The 22,726-nt window shown below is 36.5% G+C and overlaps 2 protein-coding genes across 8 annotated transcripts in view; one reads left to right on the top strand and one right to left on the bottom strand.

Moving 5' to 3' along the window:
• LOC111505363 (EEIG family member 2) overlaps positions 1 to 19,588 on the top strand; it is a 75,085-nt gene extending 55,497 nt beyond the window's left edge. For 2 of the 4 annotated variants that reach the window (XM_074183121.1, XM_074183122.1), the window contains exons 5-8: positions 1,460 to 1,730; positions 7,688 to 8,467; positions 15,861 to 16,069; positions 18,716 to 19,588. In XM_074183121.1, the coding sequence (XP_074039222.1) occupies positions 1,460 to 1,730; positions 7,688 to 8,467; positions 15,861 to 16,069; positions 18,716 to 18,837 (1,382 nt within the window). In that variant the 3' untranslated portion in view covers positions 18,838 to 19,588. Of the gene's footprint in view, positions 1 to 1,459; positions 1,731 to 7,687; positions 8,468 to 12,388; positions 12,545 to 15,860; positions 16,070 to 18,715 lie in introns of all 4 variants that reach the window. The other 2 variants (XM_074183123.1, XM_074183124.1) reach the window with 2 other exon arrangements.
• Positions 19,589 to 19,674: 86 nt separating this feature from the next.
• The window catches only part of LOC111505359 (aminopeptidase N), a 120,951-nt gene continuing 117,899 nt past the window's right edge, over positions 19,675 to 22,726 (bottom strand). For all 4 annotated transcript variants that reach the window (XM_074183116.1, XM_074183115.1, XM_074183113.1 and 1 more), the window contains exon 15: positions 19,675 to 21,954. In XM_074183116.1, the coding sequence (XP_074039217.1) occupies positions 21,790 to 21,954 (165 nt within the window). In that variant the 3' untranslated portion in view covers positions 19,675 to 21,789. The remainder of the gene's footprint in view (positions 21,955 to 22,726) is intronic.

The raw sequence follows: 22,726 nt of genomic DNA, 5'->3' as shown, positions 1-22,726 counted from the left end.
TGAATGGGGAAAGTTACCGCAAAAACGTTTGACAGAAAGTTTTTGAATCGTGAAATTCTCTACCAAAATGGTGTCATTACTTTTTTTACAGAAAGCACCGTTCTTGACTTATCGCGATTTCCAATCATATGACCACATTTCCACACTAGCTCTGGTATGGCTTCAGCGCCTCTTCAAAGTGGTTTCCTCCTTTACGCAGGGTAAATTACGATCGAGGTAATTTACCCTGCGTAAAGGGTTCAGAATATCCATGGAGATTCAACTCTATTTCCAACCTTGCGCCTTCGCCAATTTACTTAACGAAATTAAAATCTTCATTTAGTCCAGTTCCCTACGTAGTTTTCTTTTCAATATTCTGGTATATTTCACGAAATTGAATTGTGCGGAGCTTTATCACTGAATACAAATTAAATTAATGGTCTCCATTCCATGTTCGGTTGAGAATAAAGCGGATTATAGCTTATTACATTTTGCTGTATACTCGCCATCGAGATAGGAGGGAACTCTTGACTTTTCCACAATATCTCTCGTCTCCAAGGTTTGCTCTACGTAATATAGAAAAGGGTACAAAGAAATGAAAGCCTTTGGAAATTTGTGAATGAAATTCCTGTCAGACTCGAACATTGAATGAATGAAATTATCAGTGAAGTTGAAACTTCTGTATTATATGGATTATATATTAACTTTCAGGATTATACACGCCGTTTTTAATAATTTACATTCAAGGTAAAAAAAGTTGAAGGTTTTAACGGCAGGTTTTAGCATGTTGCTGAAGTTTTAAGAAAAAAAATATTTTTTATGATATCCTTCATTTTTGTAAAACGTATTAAAATAGCTTCTACGCATTAACAGACATTTTCTGTGTATGCCATGATTTTTTTTCAGTGGCGTCCGAAGGGGTTTTGCAGTAAATAATTCTAAAGAGAAAGCTGCTACTGCTTTTACTTGAAATTTTCATTCACTCATTCAACTTTGAATTTACTCAAATTAATTATTTTTGAACATCAAAAAGATAAAATTATAGTACCGAATCTGAATGTTAGCCTACTTTGAACTGTAATATCTCAGTGATAACTTATTCAGCGTCATTTGAATTAGTGATCTTTTGCCAACGTAATACAAGTCTAATAGTACCCCTTCAGCATTAATATTTTGTCCTCGGAATGGATGAAGATGACGAAGGCTGTTTTTGCCTGAACCTGTTTGGCGAAGGTTCTACCAGTGACAGAGTTATCAGAGCGCTTCAAAATATGATAGTCGTTTGGTACTTCTGACATAGTATTTTGACACAATTTCAGGAAATGCGAAGGTTTGTCGCCAAATGAGTAGCTGGAGAACCATGTCAATATTTCTTTGCAATTGGCGCAGTCGGTAGGATCACAAACAATAAGTTGAAATATTATTCTTTACAACTTGTAATATAGAGTCTAGGCAAATAAATAATTACGTTTTTCCGCAGATCTAGTAATAGGACAAACACTATCAGAAAACAACGTCCCCGTTTCTATAGCAACGGACTGGAACGAAGCACTAACAACTCAAACGGCGTCTTCCGTACCCTCGTTGCTTCCGGCTCCGGCCGATCACGACATACACGATGTTCGCGGCGAGCACGGACATTCCAGAAACTCTTCCAACACCAGCCAATTGTCCAAAGCTTCCGGATACAGCAGCATACACTCCTTGTCGCACAGCAGGCAATCGAGTTCTGGAGATTCGGGTCATATCAGGTGAGAGCCGTTTCACTATTTATATATGTAGGTCTGGAAGTGGATACGGGAATGCGGGTTGGGTCTTTGGAAAGGAATCGTTTGAAACATTCGGGGGAATTTCATTTGCATGGGTATATTTCGGTTGATTGGAAAACTGATAGAAACAAACAAGTGTGTTGCTACCACCATTTCGATGTAATGACAAATGAGGTTTTTGATTTGGTTGTGTCATGTGGGAATTTTGAACTCGTGATGCACTGTTTGGAACCTTTGGTGTAGTTATGAATATTACTGGGGTTTTATTCCAACGCCAACACGTGTTTCGATCACCAAGTGATCATCTTCGAGAGGAGGATTCAATTATCCTCTTGGATGTGATCACTGTATACCTCCATAGCAGCCATGTTTTTTTTCTCTAACGTTGACAGCCATGTTTTTCTATAACGCTGGCAGCCATGTTTTTTTCTTTGACGCTGCACACCTTGTATAGCTCCATGGCAACTTTTCTTCAACGCTGCAAACGCACCCGGTCTTCCTCCATAGGAGCCATGTTTTTTTTCTTTGACGCAGGCAACCATGTTTTTTTAACGCCCCACACACCCTATATAGCATTTGAGTGATGTGTTTTGAAACAACACCTTGTATATTTCATCAGTTCGGACTTCCATTGTCTAATATAATATAACTTGATTTGACAACCCTGAAAAAAAATAAAAAGATTAACCGAAAATAACAATTTTATTGAACAAAATACTGAAATTACAAAGAAATAACATACAAGCAACAACCAAACAAATAAAAATTGAAATATTAATAAAAGCAGAAAACTAAAAAATTAAAAATATTGAAAAAAAGAAAAAATTAAAATTAAAAGATTTCAAACCAAGTTATCTCCGACGTTTCGATTGTTAGTATCCACAATCGTCTTCAGGTGATAACTGGACTTCTTCCTCCGAGATCTGACTATTTATAGGTCATTCGAGTGCTTTCACCTATCCCCTCTTCCCACTTCATTGGTTTTAGCGGGAGATGACCATTTGGCGGGAGTTGGTCGTTTTTCGCTTGATCAGAGGTTTTCATATGTTACGTATCTCTACGCTAGCTTGACTAAATGCGTTGTTGGACAACATATACGCGGCTTCTTTGAATTTTCTCCTAAACTAATGTTCCTCTTTGTGTATGATTTCAGCTTGAGCCCACTTGATGTTATGTTGATGAGTCCAAACATGCTCTGCTATTCCGGATTTGCTGGTTTCTCCTCGCTGTGTATGTTTCTTCTGCTCAGCAATGCGAACTTTATATTATATTAGACAATGGAAGTCCGAACTGATGAAATACACCACGAAACATTGTCGTCCACCTTCAAACAACACCTTGTATACCCGATATTATTGTTTTCATAATCATACTCGAATCGTTCTCTCAAACAGCGATAATGCCACATGAACAAACATTGATAAGCCACTTCCTGTCACAGAATCCCTATAGCTCATCTACTCCCAGTTCTTCCGCCATCTTTGGCACCGATTGTGATGGGTCAGTCTCCATCAGAGTCCTCAAATCCTGGTCCTGGATTACTGTGGGTCGACCACTTCGGGACTCATATTCGAGGCTAAAATCTCCTTAACGAAATTTCGCAAACGAACGTCAAACAGTGCATTCATCAACACTATCATTGCCAAATGTTTGGTTCATTGTTAGGACTGTTTCGGCAGTTTTTTGGTTCAATTTGAATTCGTAGAGAAACATTGGTTGAAAGTCTTTTGACGACATCATATAGTACTAGGCTGAAAAGAGGAAAAAAAAATTTGCAAGAACATAAGGCATTGAAACAACCTAATAGAATACTTCTGCGCGTTTCGACAACCAAGTTGGCATCTTCAGTAGATGAAGTAGACTAGTAGGAGTGCCATTCCTAGAATAAAATATTCAAATCCTTGAGATGCAGCAAGACTTGTTTGAAAGTTAACCATGTTTAAGTTTTAGAAAATGGATTCTTCCCGTCTACATTTCATTTCGTTCCTGGGGGACTGATCTGACGAATTTTTCACATACAAATCAACGTGTCCCAGATTCCCACATTTTAAGGAAAAAATATCAATTTCAAACATTAGTTGTCTGTAATAATGCAATAGTGGCATTAGAAGTAGAGGTGTAGTTGAAAAAAAAAATATTTTGATTCTCTTCCATCAAAGATTGTACGATGATTGAAACTGAGAAGTCTGAAAATCTTGTTGTATATACTTGATACCATAGCTTTGAAAGTATAAAAAACTTGTAGTAAAATAATGTGACGTTTTAGCAGTGCAGCTTTCATCAACATGTCTTGAGAAGAACCCAAAAAAATTATGATTGAAAAATTATTACGAAGATTTTCAGACTTTTTTTCAAAATTGTTAACTTTCACGAAATTTAGAAAGGAACAGTTTTAATTCGCATACAATCATGTTTTTTTTAAAATCAGTAACGGGTTTAATGAAACCTTACTATACTTATATTTTCATGAAAATTGAAGTGATTGAAGTTGACTTGAAATAGTAGGTTCTTTATCAAGAAGTACCGATCTACTCATTGAAATTTTGGTTTTGTATTAATAGAGTATATTCGGGATGTCAAACTCAATAACAGAATTAGCATGCCATCCCGCGCAATAAAATTGAAATTGTCTCGTTTTGTGAGGCTATTGAACTCGTTGGAACTTTATTACCAGGAATTTGAGTCTCTGTCACTTCAGATAGAATGTAAAAGTGAAAAGTGAAATGATTATGCTCTCGGTGAATGACCAGTTGAATTTGGAAATTTAGTCGAGTTTTATCACCCAACTAGTGATAATACTATTATCGTTAACAAAAGTTATTCTGGTGGTCTCTTATTTGTCAAATAATAGTGGATTTTGCAAACATAAGGTGGTATATAACGTTATTTTTAAACTCTATATACAGTGTGTCTGCTTTAATTCGCACCTTATGGCAAACTTTTTTATTATTAATTTTACGAAAGAAGTGATTCTTCATTAAAAGTTCTGCATGGTCTCAAACCTAAAATGCAACCAATTTATTATTTTTTTCAAGCCGTATACACAGTTTCTCAAAAAATATGAATTTGGCTTTTGACAATATCGAAATTTGTTATTAAGAAAAGTTGATCAGAACTAAAAACTACGGTTAAATGTGGTAATTACATCTCATACATAAAAAACATCGTTTTTGCTCATTTTTATCTACAATAACAATACAAACAAGACTCAACTTCTAACGGAAGCAAGAAACTCTTTGGAAGGTTCGAAATAGATGAACATTTCAACCTAGCAGACCACTATTATAATATTCATGCAGTCATTGTTCACTGTGGTTCTGGCGTTGAATCTGGTCATTATTACGCCTTGGTCAAAGAAGAAACGGACTGGTTTAAGTTTGACGATAGTCGTGTCACGAAGTGTTCTGGCGATGCATTGAATTTATTGGAGCCTCTGGAGACACCCTACATTTTGTTTTATGAGAGAGAGGACATTGTTAGATCAAGATCTTCAGATGATGTGGTGCTGCAGGTTTTTCCGGGTTTTCCTGCAGCTGAAAAAGCAAATGCGCCACTGGAATCAATGAAGTCGCCCCGGAGCGCCAATTAATTTTTATTGTTGTATTTATTTTATTTTTATCGTTAGTGAAACATAATATACATATCTCATATTTAATGTAACTATAGTTACTTGAAATCTAAGATGCGCTGATAAACAAATGATTTCTTGACAGCAGGAAATGTTTGACAGTGTATGTCAAATAAAATTTGACATACAAAATAAAATGTCAAATAAAATTTGACATTCACTGTCAAACGTAGAAATTGTATTATTCGTTGGTGATAATTATAAAAGTTATCGTGAAGTAGCTGAAATATTCAACAACACAGATCCAGAGAGAAATATACATCATACATAAGTAATGAGAATTATGTAAAAATTCAAATCATGTGGAGTATTTGATAATAAATTCACACAGAAACTATAATTTTGTTTTCTTATCCAAGGAAAGTTAGAAAACGATCCCTTTCTTGCTAGGAAAATAATTTTCATCGTGATCTTCCAAAACATAGTACCAGCAGGACGGCGCAGTACATCATATTACAATGGAAGTAAGGCGATACTTTGAAAATATCTTCGATGGAAGGTTATTTCATAGATATTTGTCCAGCTAGGTCGCCAGATTTAACTCAATTGGATTTTTCCTACTGGGGGATATATCATGGTATATTGACGCAGACCATTCACAAACTAAGAACATTTGTAAATCATTATAAACAACGGAACATGATTAGGAAATGTATTAAGAGAAATTTCTTCTGAAACGGAAATCTGTATTACGAGAACGTTGAAGTTGAAGCAATAATAAAACGTTGAAGCAAAAATGGAATGATATTAAACTATTACATGCTTGTTATGCAATCAACATTATTACCACTATACTCATGTAGTTAATAATTATTGTTAAATGAATTTCAAAAACTACACCACCATTTGATCTCCACAAATTTTATTTGAAAAAATATATCACATGTTTCGCTAACACAATAGCTTCTTCAACAGTGATTTAAATACTATAAGTTGCTTCTAGTTTTTGAAATTACTGTGGATCTACATCAAGTAATGGCCGAATCAATCAGAAAAAAAAGTTAAATCAATTATTTTGTTATTGGAACGCCCCTGACCGATGTGTCGGCAAGCGAACAAACACATAACATCACCGCAAAAGGAATGCAGTCGGCAACCGCCGATTAAACTCTAGTTGATTACCGAAACGACTATAGAATTCTAGAACGATCGTTACCGATATATAAGGCCGGCTACTCGTCTAGAGAGGGCAGTTGAATCCAAAAAAGTGAATCGAGCGGTTAAACAAGGAATTGAAATAGTGAAAGTAAATTAAGCGTTAGTTGCTAAGTGTTGTAAATAAATTAGTTTTTGATAGTGGAATATTGTTGGAAATAAATTTGTTTAAGACAGTAAAGTCTTTAATTTGTTACATTATGTATCATTTATTTTAATGCATCATCAAAATAATGCAACATGGAGGTTGAGAGACGCGAAGGTTATCAACTTTTCAACGAATAAAGAGATAGCGGGTGAAAGTTTTGGAAGTTTTCAAAAATAAATTTACTTTTCTGATAAACCTCGTTAAAAAGAGTATTTGTTTTATTTTGGAGGTCTGGTAAATATCGTTGCAACAAACATGAAGTTGACGATCACCTAAAAAAATACAAATCCAAGTAAATTTTACAAATACACTTTGATTTGATAAAAAATACTCCAAACTGATTCAATTGTGGCTTCTTCAAATACATATTAAATCAAAATAGTAAAAATATTTATCATACGGGGGTAATTCAAATATTTCCAAAAGAAAAAAATCGAATAGCAGGCCATGACTTCGTATCTGAACATAACTTTTAATTTTAAGCATATTTGTATATTTTTTGAAATAAGGGTACTTTACTCTTGAACGAACTTTATATTTTTTGGCCTATCCTGTATGGTGTTTGTCATAAAGCCATCTCAGGTTCACTTGATATAGTTTTGGAAGATGCACCAACGTTTGTCAAGAATAAAATTTTCTGAGAAATCGATAATAAAAAAGTTTCCCATTTGTTGCACACTTAGTGGACCACACTGTATAGTACAATTCAACTGTATCACTTCTATTTCAACGAAAATTGACGCCAACAAGGTTTTGAAAACCCCTCATCCAATTTTTCCTTATGGAAACGTATGTACATAATCTTTCAGCTGAAAAGCATTCATTTATTTTTCCATCACCGGCTTATATTTATTTTTCTATTGGGTGTTGTAGTTGATCGGTTCTAAGTTCGGACCGACCGGTCAAAAATCAACATCCAATAGCACTGTATAAAACCAATGTATGCTAGCTTTTTTTTATAGGGCTACTCGGATGCATGCAATACATATTTTTATTTATTTATGTTAGGGACCTACCTAGCCGGACCGTGTTGGCACGCAACATTTCAAACACCACCCCCGCATATTTCCGACCCAACCACCTGAAAAAACTCAATATCCCCAACACTATCCCCTCTTCCGATTTCGAACATTTCTCCACGCCCAAAGCCTCGATGACCTCGACCCCGATCAAATCCGCCCTCGAACTCGAGTTCTCCTGCTACTCCACCCCGAGGGGTTTCCTATCCCAAAACAGTTACGTCAGCAACTCCAGCAATGACGAATACGCGACTCCGGAAGTGAGTTTTGTTAATAATGTCTTCCCTCGTTATTTCAACGAGCTGCAGAAGTCTTCATCTACTTCGGTTGTCGAAAGGGTTAGGGCTGATGACGATACTCTAGGTGTGGGCTTGGTGGAGAATCGCAAGTCCGACACCACCCACGATAAGCAGCCCTGCCACGGCAACAGACTGAGTTTGGAGGAGATCGAGAAGAATAAGAAAAATTCCGAGGGCGTGCTGAGATCCAAAAGCGAGTTCCAGATCCCTCGAATGCCTATCCTTCCGCCGGAGAAGCCTTTCAGTAGTAGATTCTTTAGTTCGGACAGTTTGTTTTCTTTTTTGACGCCGCGTCCCAAAAGGAAAAGCGTCACCGATCGTAACGGTTCGGGTACTCGGCCCTCTCTCCTCACCACCGTTACCCCCACTCCCGTTTTGAAAAGCTTGCCAGACACGCGTACGACTTCCCTGAGCTCACTGAGGTCCGGACAGTCTGGAAATGATTGGCTTTCGGTTCATCCTGCGCTAAGGTAGAGTACACATTTTTATTTTTTGGTTTCTTTTCTTTTGCTTCTTTGTCTTTCTCATCGCTACTTGCGACTTGTTTTTCTTTTTGACGTTTTGGGTTTTTCAATTCTAACAAATCAATTCGTAGTCTCAAGTTGATATCTCAAGGTTAATGTGATATAATGAAATTACTGTGACTAAAGTATTGGTATAAGAATATGTGGGTTTTCTTTGTTCTCTAACTAGGTGCAATTTGGAACCATTTCTATTTTTTATACACTGTGAAGCACCAAAAACAAAACAGATTGAATATTTTCAAGACACATTCGTTGAGTAAAAAATGCAGAAACAGGTCTATTCTTAATTCAAGAGTTCTATCATTACATCAACCGTCGTACCGTCTTCCCCGCCCCTTAGTGGCAATAACCTTTAGAATTTGAATGGGGAAAGTATCAAATGTGACACACTTCAAACTGTAATTTTATAAGGAATTAAATAATGTGACCACTATGTAATTTTTCATTTTGGCTTCCTTCAGCTAGAGTAAAAAATTATATTATATTATATAGCAGCCTTTTGATGCATACATAGGGTCATTAGGGTCTTTATTGTTCTTCATTCCTACCTGAAAACCTGAGGCTATGTAGAAAACAATTCTGAGTGGACTAGATTTCGCGCTCATGCAAAAATTAAAAAAGAAACTGGGTGAAAACTCGATTTTTGTATTTTTTTTTTGTAAATGTGATTATTGTTCTGAATTATCCCCAGAAAAAATAACGCCGGCCGCCGCTGGTCTGTGTCAATCCACTAAGACTCAACTCTACATGTGTTTCTCGGTAGTTCTAGGTGTCGCGTCGCATTGAAAACAATTCTATCGGATTCTTTCGACTTCCATTGGCATATAAAAGCACTACCAACAGACAGATCGAGTCAGTCTAGTTGAAAGTGCGGTTCGAAGTGAGCTAACAAGGCCATAGACATTTGAGTAATAGTCTGAAGCTCAGCTAGAGTTTTTGTGTTGTATTGACAGTATAGTAGTGGAGTTGAGTTGGAAAGTGTAGCCAATTATTATCGAACCCACGGAGAAAACGTAACCGTATAAAGCAGTTATAATGCATTAAATTTGCCAAAGTTTCCATGGAAAGTATTTGACCCATAGTTTTAAAAAAAATGAATATTAATAAAAATGAATATTTAATTCATAGTAATTTTGAATTTAGTGGATGGAAAATCGAATAATTAAATGAGTGAGAAATTTAATTCACTTAGAATTTTTTTCCAATGGAAATATTTTGTTTCCATATAGAATCAGATTTGCAGATAGGAAAGAAGAAAGAAAACTTGAAAATTAGCATGTTATTAAGAAACACCCTGTATGAGATTGATAAGAATGCTTCATTCACTACTATGCGGTTTAGCATAGTAGTGAATGAAGAAATTAATGATCTACGTCATAGGTTTTCAGAAAAAAAAACTCAATAATTTTTATGATTTATTCAAAAAATATATATTTTTTTTGGAAAAGGTTATTTTTCGGCTTTCTGCTTTGATAATATATAGTGTATGGAGCACTCCTTAAAAAGGGAAACAAAATTTTAAAAATCAGTTGGAAAGCGATTCTGTATATCTGCCATTCGAATATTTTTATGTCACAAACCGGTAGGAAAAATCCAATTTCCTCATGAACATTAAATTACATAGAAATTACTTTTTTTTTTCAATTCTTTCAGAATTCATTTGTATTGAAATTGAAACAATTCATTTCTGTTTGAAAACGTTTATTGTGCTTTAGATTACGACTCAAAGTGGACTGTAATACTTGAAAGTGAACAAAATTGACATACTCTACCTGTTTAATATCTGTCATTTGATCAAGAGAACTCTTGATGATATCAGAGAAAATGCTTCTTCTTACTTCATTAAACCTTCATTTCAATCAGTAATATTCATTATTCCTTGAGATATTAACCTGAGTTATAATTTAACATGAGTTCAAACAGGGTTGAAATTGAAGAACGTCGAATTCATTATTTCTTACGTTTCTTAATTTTTCAAAATGCTTTAAAGGCGCCTCATTTATCATGTGGTTTGAGCCTTCTGTTCATTCTGTAGACTTGAAAAAATCATGTGTCCGTTATATTTTGTATTAAAATTGTAGTTTTTCTGTATGCACTTATTAGTAGTAGCAAGTTTGAAAAATAATAACCATTTAAATTGATGATGGAATTACGAAATGAAAAAGTCGATTTTTCTATACTTTTCGCTTGTGGGTGTAGTAGTTATCGATAATGTTGAACAACAGACGCGAAACTATGAAAATAATCAAGTTTGAAGACACCCTGTTTGAATTTGTGGTTGAACCGGCTCACCATCAATAGTTGGTCATCAGTATCAATAAAGTTGATGAATTTATTTAGCATTTTCATTCTTTCACATTCTCCTCTTCTGCTCCTTAATTTCACAAACCACTCAAGAATTTCCAGACCTGGCATTGGGCTTCGCTTGATCGTACGTATATCACAAATTACCTTTGACTTATTATTATTATTATTAATGCATAATAAACATTCTTGACGGTCTTTGATGAAGCACTTATATTTTCAATGTTTTCTGAACACGTAGCACATATTTTTGTTTCTAACCTACTAATATTTTTTATGCTCTAATACTGCAGATTACTATTTTTAGGGTAGATTATGCCATTTACAATTATTAGCTTCAATTGATAATAACTAAACAGTGCGGTAGTAAAAAGCTCTTCCCCCCTCTTAACTTTTGAACGGGACAAGATGTCACATTTTTCTTATTCTAGACACGTTTAGCGAAGGTAGTACCGTCTAGAATTAAAAAACTTTTGTGGAAATTGTAACGGGTCAGATCATAACATTATCTATTACATTGTGGGAATATGTAACTTTTGACGAATTGAGGTATATAAGGTGTGTATATGTGATATGTCTGTCGCCTGTTTCATGTTTGACCACCAAACCAAAAACCAGATTAATTTTTATCTTTTACTACTTTCGGGAAGGTAATTCATATATTTGTTTCGTATATGTTTCATGTTTACAATCGCGTATCAAGCTTTTTCAATTCAATTATTATTTTCTTGAGTAATGATTTTTTTCTATTACTACCTTCATGTTTGTCTTTTATACTGGTATATTTACAGACTAATCAGCAGTATAAAGAAAATAATTTTTGTCCAATTTCTACCCAAGTAGTACTTGAAAATGTTCGCCCATTCCTTATGGGAAACACATGTGTAAATTTGGGCAGGTTTATTCTGGACCTTTTTGGACCTCAGGCCCACTTCACACGGAAGGGGCAAAGGTCAGACATCTATTATGTGTAAACTGAGCCTTAGCCTTCAAAGCCTACTTCAGACCACTTCCACTCACTAAAGTTTCTCCCTGAAACACTTACCAGTGACGCACGACCTTGAAGTGGGCTAGAATCGGTGTTGTTCATCTACTGGATTTGAATTTCCCGCTGTACGCGTGATAGCTTCTGATTGGTCGACTGTATGACGGAAGAAGTGGATGTGGTTTGAAGTGGGCTTCGAAGGCTAAGGCTCAGTTTACATATAATGGATATCTGGCAGAGACGAGGCGTTGACCTTTGCCCCTTCCGTGTGAAGTGGGTCTGAGGTCCAAAAAGGTCCAGAATGAACCTGCTCAAATTTACACGTGTTTTTCCCGTAAGGATGGGCGAGAACTCCTATAGCTATATTACTGAAAATCTTGGTAGAAATTAGATGAAAGTTATTTTAAATTATTAGGTCATCAATCATACAAGTTGAAGAAAACGAACGTTTCTCTAATCAAGTTAGCATCATCAGTAGTTGAAAATGATGTAATCACAATATTCAAAATTGTGTAGTGATGCTAATCACGTTATTTCATCAATAACCTCATTGGGGTCTGTTGGATGTCGATTTGCAGGGTGCCTCACCGGAAGCTATTAGACGGGGCTCCCGGAGGTAAGCTAGCCCCAGTGGCGATCAGTCCCGACGACGATCAGCCCACAATCACCATCACAACCAATGCTTCATCCGATTCACTAAACCCGACATCACTGAGACGTCCCAGCGTCACGACGTTAGTGTCTTTGCCTGGTAGTGCTCGATGTCTTTTTGTTTGCTTGTGCGTTTGTTTGTCCATCGCTTTGTTGTAACCAAGGTTAGTTTATAGGAGGGGCTGGGGAATGTCAACAATTTTGGTCGCCATGTTTATGACGTCATTGGATGAAAAATAGCGCTAAATTTGAAGTGATGTATATCCAAGATAATTACTAATGTAGGCACCGCTAATATACATACATTTCACTTGGTAGTAAGTATAATAATAAAATATTCTTATTATGTATATGATTTGATGAAGGACAAGATGATTATGAAAATATATACCATGAAATTTTGATTCAGAGCGATCCATTAGGTCATATTTAAAAGTTAGTGATTACAGTTCAGCGTTCAGAAAAGCCAAGACGATATAACTGATGTGGGTACTCCTGATTTGTGAATTTTTTTTTTGAAAATGGCTCAACATAGTAATAATTTAATTCAAAGAGTGGTACGACTAAAGTTTACGAACTATTTTTCAAAAGCGTTCTTACAATTTGTCTCAATATTACTTTTTTTAAACAGAACACAGGTATTTGGGTTCCAATCACCAGTATGACCACAGTAAAACATCTTTAGAAAATCTAAAGAAAACCATTTATCTATTGCAAGTGTTAGTTACGTGCTTTTACAAGTTTTCAAACAACAAATTAGATGTCTAGACATTTTTATTATGAACAAACAAATTCATCAGTGAAGAAAATGATACAATAAATGAATTATTTATCAAAACTACTAACAAGTTATTTTCTTCCAATGGCGTCACGAAATTCTCTTACCACATGTTCCTATTTATCTATAGTTGGCTCTATTTCGTAACCTATTCTGTAAACTAACTAACTGGAATGTATTTCACGGCAAATTTTCATTAGAAATTCAGATATATGTTGATATAAACCGAAATTTCATGTTAATTAAAAATTATTGAAATGAACAAGGGTACTGTAACGAATTGAAGAATTTACTGTCTTAAACAAATTTATTTTTAACAATATTTCACTATCACAACTGATTTATATTCAACACTTAGCAACTAACGCTTAATTTATCTTCACTGTTCGAATTCTTTGTTTACCGCTCGATTCGCTTTCTGAATACAGACTTCCTCTCTGAGCGAGGACCCGACCTTTTATATCGGTAATGATTGTTCTAGATTCCTCTAGCGGTTTCGGTTCTAATCTACACTTTTCGCGGCGGTTCGCGGTGAGTCATGTGTTTGCTGGCTGAGATATTGGTCAGGACCGGCTTTAGATTCGTTACATTGTCCCCTTCTTAGAGACGTTTCGCCCCGAAATGTCATCCTTGGCGTGTGTCGATACCTGCAGGACTCCCCATATCTACACTGTGAAGTTCGATGGAAGTAACACTCCACAGTCTTCATGCTCGGTCGTGGAAGATTGTTACCGCACACCAAAATCTTGATGCCGCTGGATGTGAATATCGTTTCCAACATGCTTCTCACAATTCTCCAGTCGAGCCCAGAGGCTAATTTCGGGATTGCCAAGTCTACGAAATTCTGGTTGAGCATCGTGTCCTTCAGTCTAGTAAGACTCCTCCAGACATCTTCATAGGACGGTTTGTCTCGAGAATGCTTTTTGGTCACCAAGTAGAAAATGTTTCTCTGACCCTTCTTCAACTGTAGCACTCGTCCGACTTCAGGATTATGTTCTCGTAATGTTTGGGGCTGACCGAATTTCTTATTGAATACCACAGTGATACCCTTGGATATTTGGAGTTCCTCTGCCACGCAGTGAGCTAGTGCGTAATCAACTGGAACCTTCAAAATGTCTCGTAGCTCTTTTCGAGTTACCCCATGTATGACCTGTCCGTTCGAGCATAAGGACATGAATTGCTGGAACGTCATTTCATCCTCTGGTGGTCTGAGGGCGCAAACTTGGTCGTGATTTCCAGCATAAGGAGCCAATCTATTAAAATGGACGGCCCTAGGCTTTCCTCCAGTTGGTTTATGGATTCGGTAGACGAGGTCATTAATCTTTTTCATGATTTTGTAGGGACCCTCTCACGAGTTCTGCAACTTCGGTGATAAACCACGGCGTCGCTTAGGATTGTACAGCCAAACTAGGTCACCGGTTTCGAATCCTCCAGCATTCGCCTTTATGTCATAGGCCTTCTTCATCCCATTTCTGACACCAATTTTAACGAATTAAAGAATTTACTGCCTTAAACACGTTTATTTTTAACAATATTTCACTATCACAACTAATTTATATTCAACACTTAGCAACTAACGCTTAATTTATCTCCACTGTTCGAATTCTTTGTTTACCGCTTGATTCGCTTTCTGAATACAGACTTCCTCTCTGAGCGAGGACCCGACCTTTTATATCGGTAATGATTGTTCTAGATTCCTCTAGTGGTTTCGGTACTCATCTACACTTTTCGCGGCGGTTCGCGGTGAGTCATGTGTTTGCTGGCTGAGATATCGGTCAGGACCGGCTTCAGATTCGTTACAGTACATTTACTAAATCTGGTTTTTAGTTTTTAAAATCTCAATGTCCAACATCAACACTCTGTATGAATAGAGATTAATGCTCATGTCGACAACTCTAAACCTGATTAACATTTTGCAACTTGTGCTACTTTTTATTGACGACTTGCCGTGAAAAATTTCCATTTCTACATTATTTGAAACCATTTGGTAGAAGTTTCTCGAAAACTGAACCGGTCTATTTTATGGTAAAGTACAAACTCTGGAGAAAAATCCTCTTATTTTCTTTATTCTATACTTGATACTTTCATACTTACATTGTTAACTTTGTATTAGATTTGCAAAAGACAAAAAAAATGACGCAGCGATGGATGTTTTCATTTCGAGATAACTTCTTGGGAAGGTTTCAAAAATTAATGCATGTATATGTATCATCAGCATCGGGTCCTAGGAATAATACTTATTGTTCATAGGATTCCAATTGATTGTACACTAATATCCATCTGTAAGTAGAGCACGTTTGTTTACTTTGTTTGTATACTCTAGGTAGGTAGTCGTCAAAGTGTAAGAGATCAAAAATAAATAGATATGATTTTACTGTTACTTTCCATCAGAATTGTTACTCCAAAAAGAGCTTCGAGAATGGATCCTCAAGGTAGGCTTACATTCCAAAGATTTCAATGAAAAATTACAGTGGAACTGTTCCATAAGGGCTCAAACCAGGACGTTTGAACGCTTTTGATGCTTTGCTGCTCTTGTCAACCAAGTCTTGTGTTTATGTGCTTGCATCGCACCATTCTTTCCAAAACCTCAATCGCTATTTGAAAATCCGTATTCGTTTTAGAAATCCCAGTGCTAGTAGTTTGGTGCTTTCCGAAACTGGATCCCTGGACAGGGCCAAAGCCGCATACGAAAGGCGGAAAAAGATCCAATCTCAAGATCCCGACAGTGCTGTTTCCGGAAGAGTGGAAACCACCAGAGTGAACCCTGACGACTTGATAGAGGAACTGTTGAAAAGTACAAATCTTGAGCCACCCGATGACTCGGCTGAGAGTAAGTACCTAGTATTTGAGAGAAATGAGACATGAATCGAATGTTTCTCAAATGTATTAGTTCTTACCATATACAAGTTCATAAAACGTATCACCATCACAAAACAGCAAATGATAATATTATTTCAAAAACATGTTATAATCCCGTCGAAAGATAAATCTCAAAAATATCAATACATACAAAACTGAAATATAAATTTTATCAAATTGTGACGTCTTCAGACTCGATGTACATGCATTTTCTTAGGTTCGGTGTGAGGTAGTCTATTCCTCACACAGGTGCAAGGGTTTATTGTAGCTCACCCGGAACTCGGTCAAACAACAGGATAGGTACAGAGTCAGTTGACCTATTAATTGGACGTTACTGAACAGCCAAGCGCTTCCAAAGCTATTTGGTTGCCCGAGAATATTGATTTATATAATGAGTGATTTTTTTGCTTGTATATTTTTGGCAAAACTGTTTTTGACAGATCACGCGTGAATCGTGTCTTGTGTCATTGTCAAACTTGTTCAGTTTGGTCTATAATTCAACCATGAATCGACTTACGAATGAACAACGCTTGCAAATTATTGAATTTTATTATCAAAATTCATGCTCGGTGAAGAAAGTGCATCGTGCACTTCTTTCAATTTATGGGCGGTTTCGTCGACCTACTGAAGGAGCTATTCCAAAGCTTGTGACTTAATTTCGAACCCAGTTCACATAATTGGACATTAAATCACCAACACTCATAAGTAGAGTGAGGACCGAAGAAAATATTGCGGCTGTATCCGCCAGTGTTCGTGATGACCGTGAAATGTCGATTCGCCGCCGTTCGCAGCAATTAGGCCTCTGTTACTCCACTACGTGAAAAATTTTGCAAAAGGATTTGGGTGTAAAACCTTATGAGATACAGTTGGTGCAAGAATTGAAGCCACACGACCTCCCACAAGGTTTAACATTTGGTGAATAGGTGCTGGCAAAGTTGGAGGAAGATCTACATTTTTATCGAAAAATTGTGTTCGGCGACGAGGCTCTTTTTTGGTTGAATGGATACGTTAACAAGCAAAATTGCCTAGGCAGGTAGATAACTCTGTCCTGGGTCTGCGACTGAAAACACCTGCACCAGAACCGGAAGGTGTTTTTGATCCATCTGTGAACCAACAACTATCTGCTCTTGATATTTCCTTCTCCCGCAGGATCCAGTCCTCTCTACTCGGGAATAGTACCTACTTTATAAGGCAGTTCGTAGTTGACAGTTGGAGGCATAAAGTCAGAGGTCAGTTCCAGAATGCTGTGACTTCCAATGTCAACCAACAGTCTGTTGCACTCTACATTGAATCGACTTGTGTAATTGGCAATGTGCACAAGTCTGTATGCAGTCCATCTAGCCTGTCTTTCCAATAAATGTGGAGAGGAGGTAGATCTAGAAGGATCTCCATAGCCGCTGACGGTGTGGTACTGATGGCACCACTGATGCCAGACAAGCCTGTCTCTGTAAGCCGGAGAGCTTCGCTTGGGCCGTTTTCTGTAAAGCCACCAAGCAATTGCACCATAAGTGATCATTGGTCTGACAATCATCACATAAATCCAATGGATTTGTTTGGGACCTAAACCCCAAGTTTTAAAACAAATCCTTCGACATGTCCATAGAGACAGTCTGGCTTTGTGTAAACCTTTTTCCAAGTGAGCGTGCCAGGTGAGTCTTTTATCAAGGGCAATGCCAATGCAACAATGCCACATGGACAATTTCACCTCCGATCCAAATGGAATGACCACACCATTGAGGGAAAGTGGCGTTAGATCGTCCAATTTCCTTCTCTTGGTGAAGGGGATTAACACAGTTTTGCTGGGGTTAACAGACATCTGCTCCCTCAGGCACCAACTGTGAACAACGTCCAACGCGCTTTGGAGGATATTACAAGCTACCCTTCCCTGCATAAGCTTGCAGATTAACTTTTCTTCTGTCGAGGGCATCAAGCAGACTATCCACCAGGAGCGATCACAGAAGGGGAGACATCCTCGCCTTGAAGAGTCGTAGTTGCAGTTCTGTTTACTAGCATGGCATAGATCCAGTCAGTTATGGTCGATTCTACACCCTTTCTAGCCAGAGACAATCCTATAGATTTAGGTAGTGCAGTGTCAAATGCTCCTTCAATATCAAGAAATTGAAGGAGCATTTGACAATGCTTTAGGTAGTCGTTCTCTGAGTCTCAGTTTGGTGGTATAGAAATTTGTCCACACCATTTAAAAATCTCATTCGAGTTATAGGACACGTCAAGAGTCACGTACATAAAAACATATCTTTTAATTTGAGACTAAAATCTGCAGTTTTGTCACACTAACGAAACTGAAAATACATGAATTGTTATCTGGCATGGATTGAGAAATGAAGAATTACGACAGTACCATCCAGATAGATATATCGAATTGAGTTTTTTGAAAATACGTTCGTCTTTTTCTGTGAACAGAAGTGTTTTATGAACGGGAAAAGGTATCTGATGAAATGTTTGGTAGCTAATTGATACAAAGGGTAAATAAAACTGGCCCCGTGACGGCGCTTTGAGGTACACCAATTTTATTGTGCTGGATGTTGTTATGAATTGTTCATTCCATGTGGTATGCTCCGCTGAGTGCAAAATCAATAATACCTTCGTTAATTTTCAGCATCAGGTCTTCAACTCTTCATAGCCAAAGATGGCACTGCAGCTCTGGGCAACCACGAAGTCAAATCCCAAATGTCTACAGGCGTACAAAGTTTCAAACAGGTTGTCATGGACAATAGGTAGCCAAAGTACTAGTTTCTTTACTGTTGATCATAAAATGCTGTATAATCCATGTTAATATTTTTGTTGATATTAGAATATTCTGTAGCATTTTCACATACTTATTCATGCGAAGCATGAGTTTCAAATTTTTTGCTCATGTTGCTCATTGGTTTATTGAACCAAGAAATACAAAAATCAAAACATCCGAAAGTTAGCAGTTTTTCCCAATATTTTCTATACTGAAGAGCATGTTGCTTATATTATCAAACTGTGGAAGTGTTTACTTGGAATAGTTTATTTTACAAATGTTCAATTCTTGATGTACACTATGTACAGTATTGAAGAATAAATAGTTTTATACTATTGAGTTATCTGCTACAGTATTTTTCAAATATCGATATAATAGTATTAAAGCTGCAAATCATAACGTTGCCAATTTTTGTGATACATTGTTACTCTAAGTGCAAAAAGCTACATCACCAATCCATTTTGTATATTTTTGTGATGCCGTTGTCAGTTGACAATATTATTTATGTATTTATTGTAAATTATTTCCTCCGAAGCCATATCCACTGATAATTTCGAGCAGGGTGCGGGTTCTAGATGAGAATAAACTTTTGAAAATGACAAAGGACCCGCTCTCGGTTTGAAAATATCCCAGAACTACTTACGGCAGACGCAATTTGGATTTTGCCAGTGTCCCAACACTTCCGATAGGCAATATTTTTCATTTGTATTTCGAACAATAAAGATTAGCATTTTGTCAATGTAATTTTTGTTTCACTATATTTCAGTGTTTAGTTTCTTGTGATAACCTTTCTCTAGATACAGTCCCAATATGAAATGAAAGACACTATATTTACATAATTCGTTTATTTGTTGTATAAGAAGTTTGGTATAAGAGATTTGGGATGTAGCGTATGAGATGAATTCAAAAATAATTACCTATTGCATTAAGCCCATGGACATCATATTGTTAGTGGAGTTGAGTCAAAGTTTTCTCCGAGATCAGGTAATGGTCGGTCAAGTGACCTCAGATACTGAGAGTATGAGGCTGGGATAAGTAGTCCAAGTAGACAAGAGAGGGCGCCACCAGTAACACCATCATGTTGTTGTGTTTAGGTATCATTGAAAGAGAAAAACTCTTACATTATTATTCGAGTATAGTGTAGTCATGAGATTGTTTTTGAAAAGAAAACGATGGAATAAACGCCGAATTATAAAATACTGGACAGCTGAATGCAAAGGCAGTTGTATCAATATTTTGATGGGGAGCTTCTAGGCCATCTGAAGGGCAGGTGGGTGCACTATGAATGCTATCCGTCGACAACAAACGTTATGTCAGACAATTTCAAAGGTGTTACTACTTTTCACTTATTGATGCACTAGAGTACATAAATCAGTCGCAATACTAAACAAATTCTGGTCAATTTAACAAAGGAAGCAAAGTATGTTTGCTTGTCCATCAAGAAGGTCATGGCTGCAGCTTTCTTGGACGCTGAAGGCTTAATCTACATCGACTGCTTCGAATTTGACAAACTCTCGACGGAAAGGATTATGCATAGCTACTGGACCGTTTCTATGCTGATCTGAAGCCTAAGTAACCACACTTCAAGAAAAAAGCGCTCTTCCGACACGATCATCCAGCGCGGCACACAGGAATTAGTTTGTCGTCCACCATATTGTACTATTTATCAACCCAACCTTGTATGCTGAAAAATTCTTCCTGTGTGATATGGAGAGAAGTATTCACGTAATGTTCCAGGTAAGCGAATTCGTTGATGGCATTTGACAGTGATGTTTCAACTTCAAGAATGTGGTTTTGAAGGGTGATTCAATAAGTTAGGTTAGAATCTGTGTTCTGCTCCTGCTCAGATTGAGGGTGTCATCTTCAACGTAGAAATCGTTTGGAATATTTCAAATCGGGGCACAGAATAATCATTTTCTCAAAAACAATAATTTGTGAAAGTAGTTTTTCAGAACTACATGTACAGGATGGAAACGTTTATCAAGAATAGGAATAATTTGTTTGCTATCGCACCGGAGGATCTTTCCTTTGAAAATACTCTCGTCTTTGCGATGCAAACATCAGTTGACAATTTCTTCAGATACCATTGAAATGACCACGAAGAAACTTTGAGTTAACACCAGTGTTTCACTTTACATTAGGTAGCAGGGTTAATCATTTCCACTGCTTGATCAAATTAAAAAATACATAATTATATACAATAAATTAATTAGCTACTAAAATTATTCTCACTTAACAGATAATAACACATATTGCAGTTAAAATTATTCAGGCAAAATTTACATGGCTAAAATACTGTGATTATTAAGAATAATTAGCAGTGCCTACTTGAGATTCGCACGAATAGGTCTGTACAAAAATTGGAATTCAGTCTTCTCAAGTCAGAATAAACGCTACAGAATTCGAAATATGTTCATGAAACTAATTCAAATCGAGAATTTGAATTGTTCGCAGATACGAGTGTCTAATATGAAAGTTTTCAACTGAATTCACTATGATTTTAAAGTTAATATAAAGATGAATAGCAAAGTTAGCTGATTTCATATCAATCTATGAACTGATAAGTGTGATAGTCACCACATCATTATTTTTCTGAAATATATTAGCGGTGCTCTGTAACGGACATTTCATCTTGGAAAAAATAAAAAGGGCGCACATAGAACCTAGCACTTGATGAATTTAAAAATTTTCAATCGGGTATAATTTCCTAAAATGTAAATTAAGTAGGATTCTGTGACACCGGAAATTCAAATAACAGAAGCAATGAAGTACAGTGCGTTTTCTACCGTTTTTCGTGCATTGCTTCTGTTAGTTGAATTTCCGGTGTCACAGAATCGGCATAGTTCATCTACTAAATTGGACTAATTGCCTCGCACCTATTTTCATTTTTTGACCTTGAGTGTTCGATATAGCACTGCTTGAATTGAAATTTCAGAGGAAGCCGCCTAAACGTAATCATAGTGATCCTTATATTTCTGTAACCACTGCTCCACTTGATGGTAGTTCTTCTCCATCCATTTTACATTAGCTTTCACAGTCTCAATGGCACTATCGAACGCACTGGCTGTTGTGCTGATGTTATGCTTTATGCTGTCTCTAAATCGTTCCAGCTGAAAATATATGATCATTTGAATATTTGTTGAAATGTTGTGATATATTGGATAAAAGTTACTTCAAAACAACCAATTTTCCCAAACATCAGAACTGTAATACTATTCTCGACACGTGTTTTACCAATACAGTTGGCGTCTTTTACCTTTCAAAGATTATATATTCTGCATGGCAAAAAAATATCGACGGAAGGATAACAGTAAAGGATAAATTTATCATTTTTAAATACTTTCCCAAGATAGAAAACTCGATTTAGAATAAAAAATGGAATGGTTAGTTACCAGCCTCATATAGATGATAAAAAGGTAGTCACTGCTGGATAAATCAATATCATAATAATAATGAAAGAAATCAAAGCCGAAATAAGATGAGTGTCAAAGAGAGATATGTTACAAATTTGTATGTTCGAGGAAATAAATATTTAAAACAAGATTCGAAATGTTTCTACACTGTTATTTCAGAATTTCCGTGACATACTCGGTTAAACATAGAGAATGGGGAATGTTCCTCCTGACGAAAATCAAGTAGTTTTCATAAAAGAGCTCTAAAACAACGCATTTTAAACTTATCATTTCAACCTTTTCCTTTAAAAAATTATTTAAATACCTTAAAAAGAGGAACGCAGGGATTTGTTTCTATTTCACCATTTGGCAACATCGGTTATAGCTAATAAAGGACAATGAATCTGTTACCTGTATGAGACAAACAAAGATGACATATTTCAGAGGCGTGCTGTAATGTTTACTTATTTTCCGAGTTCCGAGACATTCT

Source organism: Leptinotarsa decemlineata, unplaced genomic scaffold (genome assembly GCF_025532065.1).
Source record: "Leptinotarsa decemlineata unplaced genomic scaffold, Ldec_3_MD MMD2_tig00026330_RagTag_RagTag, whole genome shotgun sequence".
Lineage (NCBI taxonomy): Eukaryota > Metazoa > Arthropoda > Insecta > Coleoptera > Chrysomelidae > Leptinotarsa > Leptinotarsa decemlineata.
Note: the sequence above shows the minus strand (reverse complement) of the source record. Positions and strands in the feature narration are given on the sequence as shown.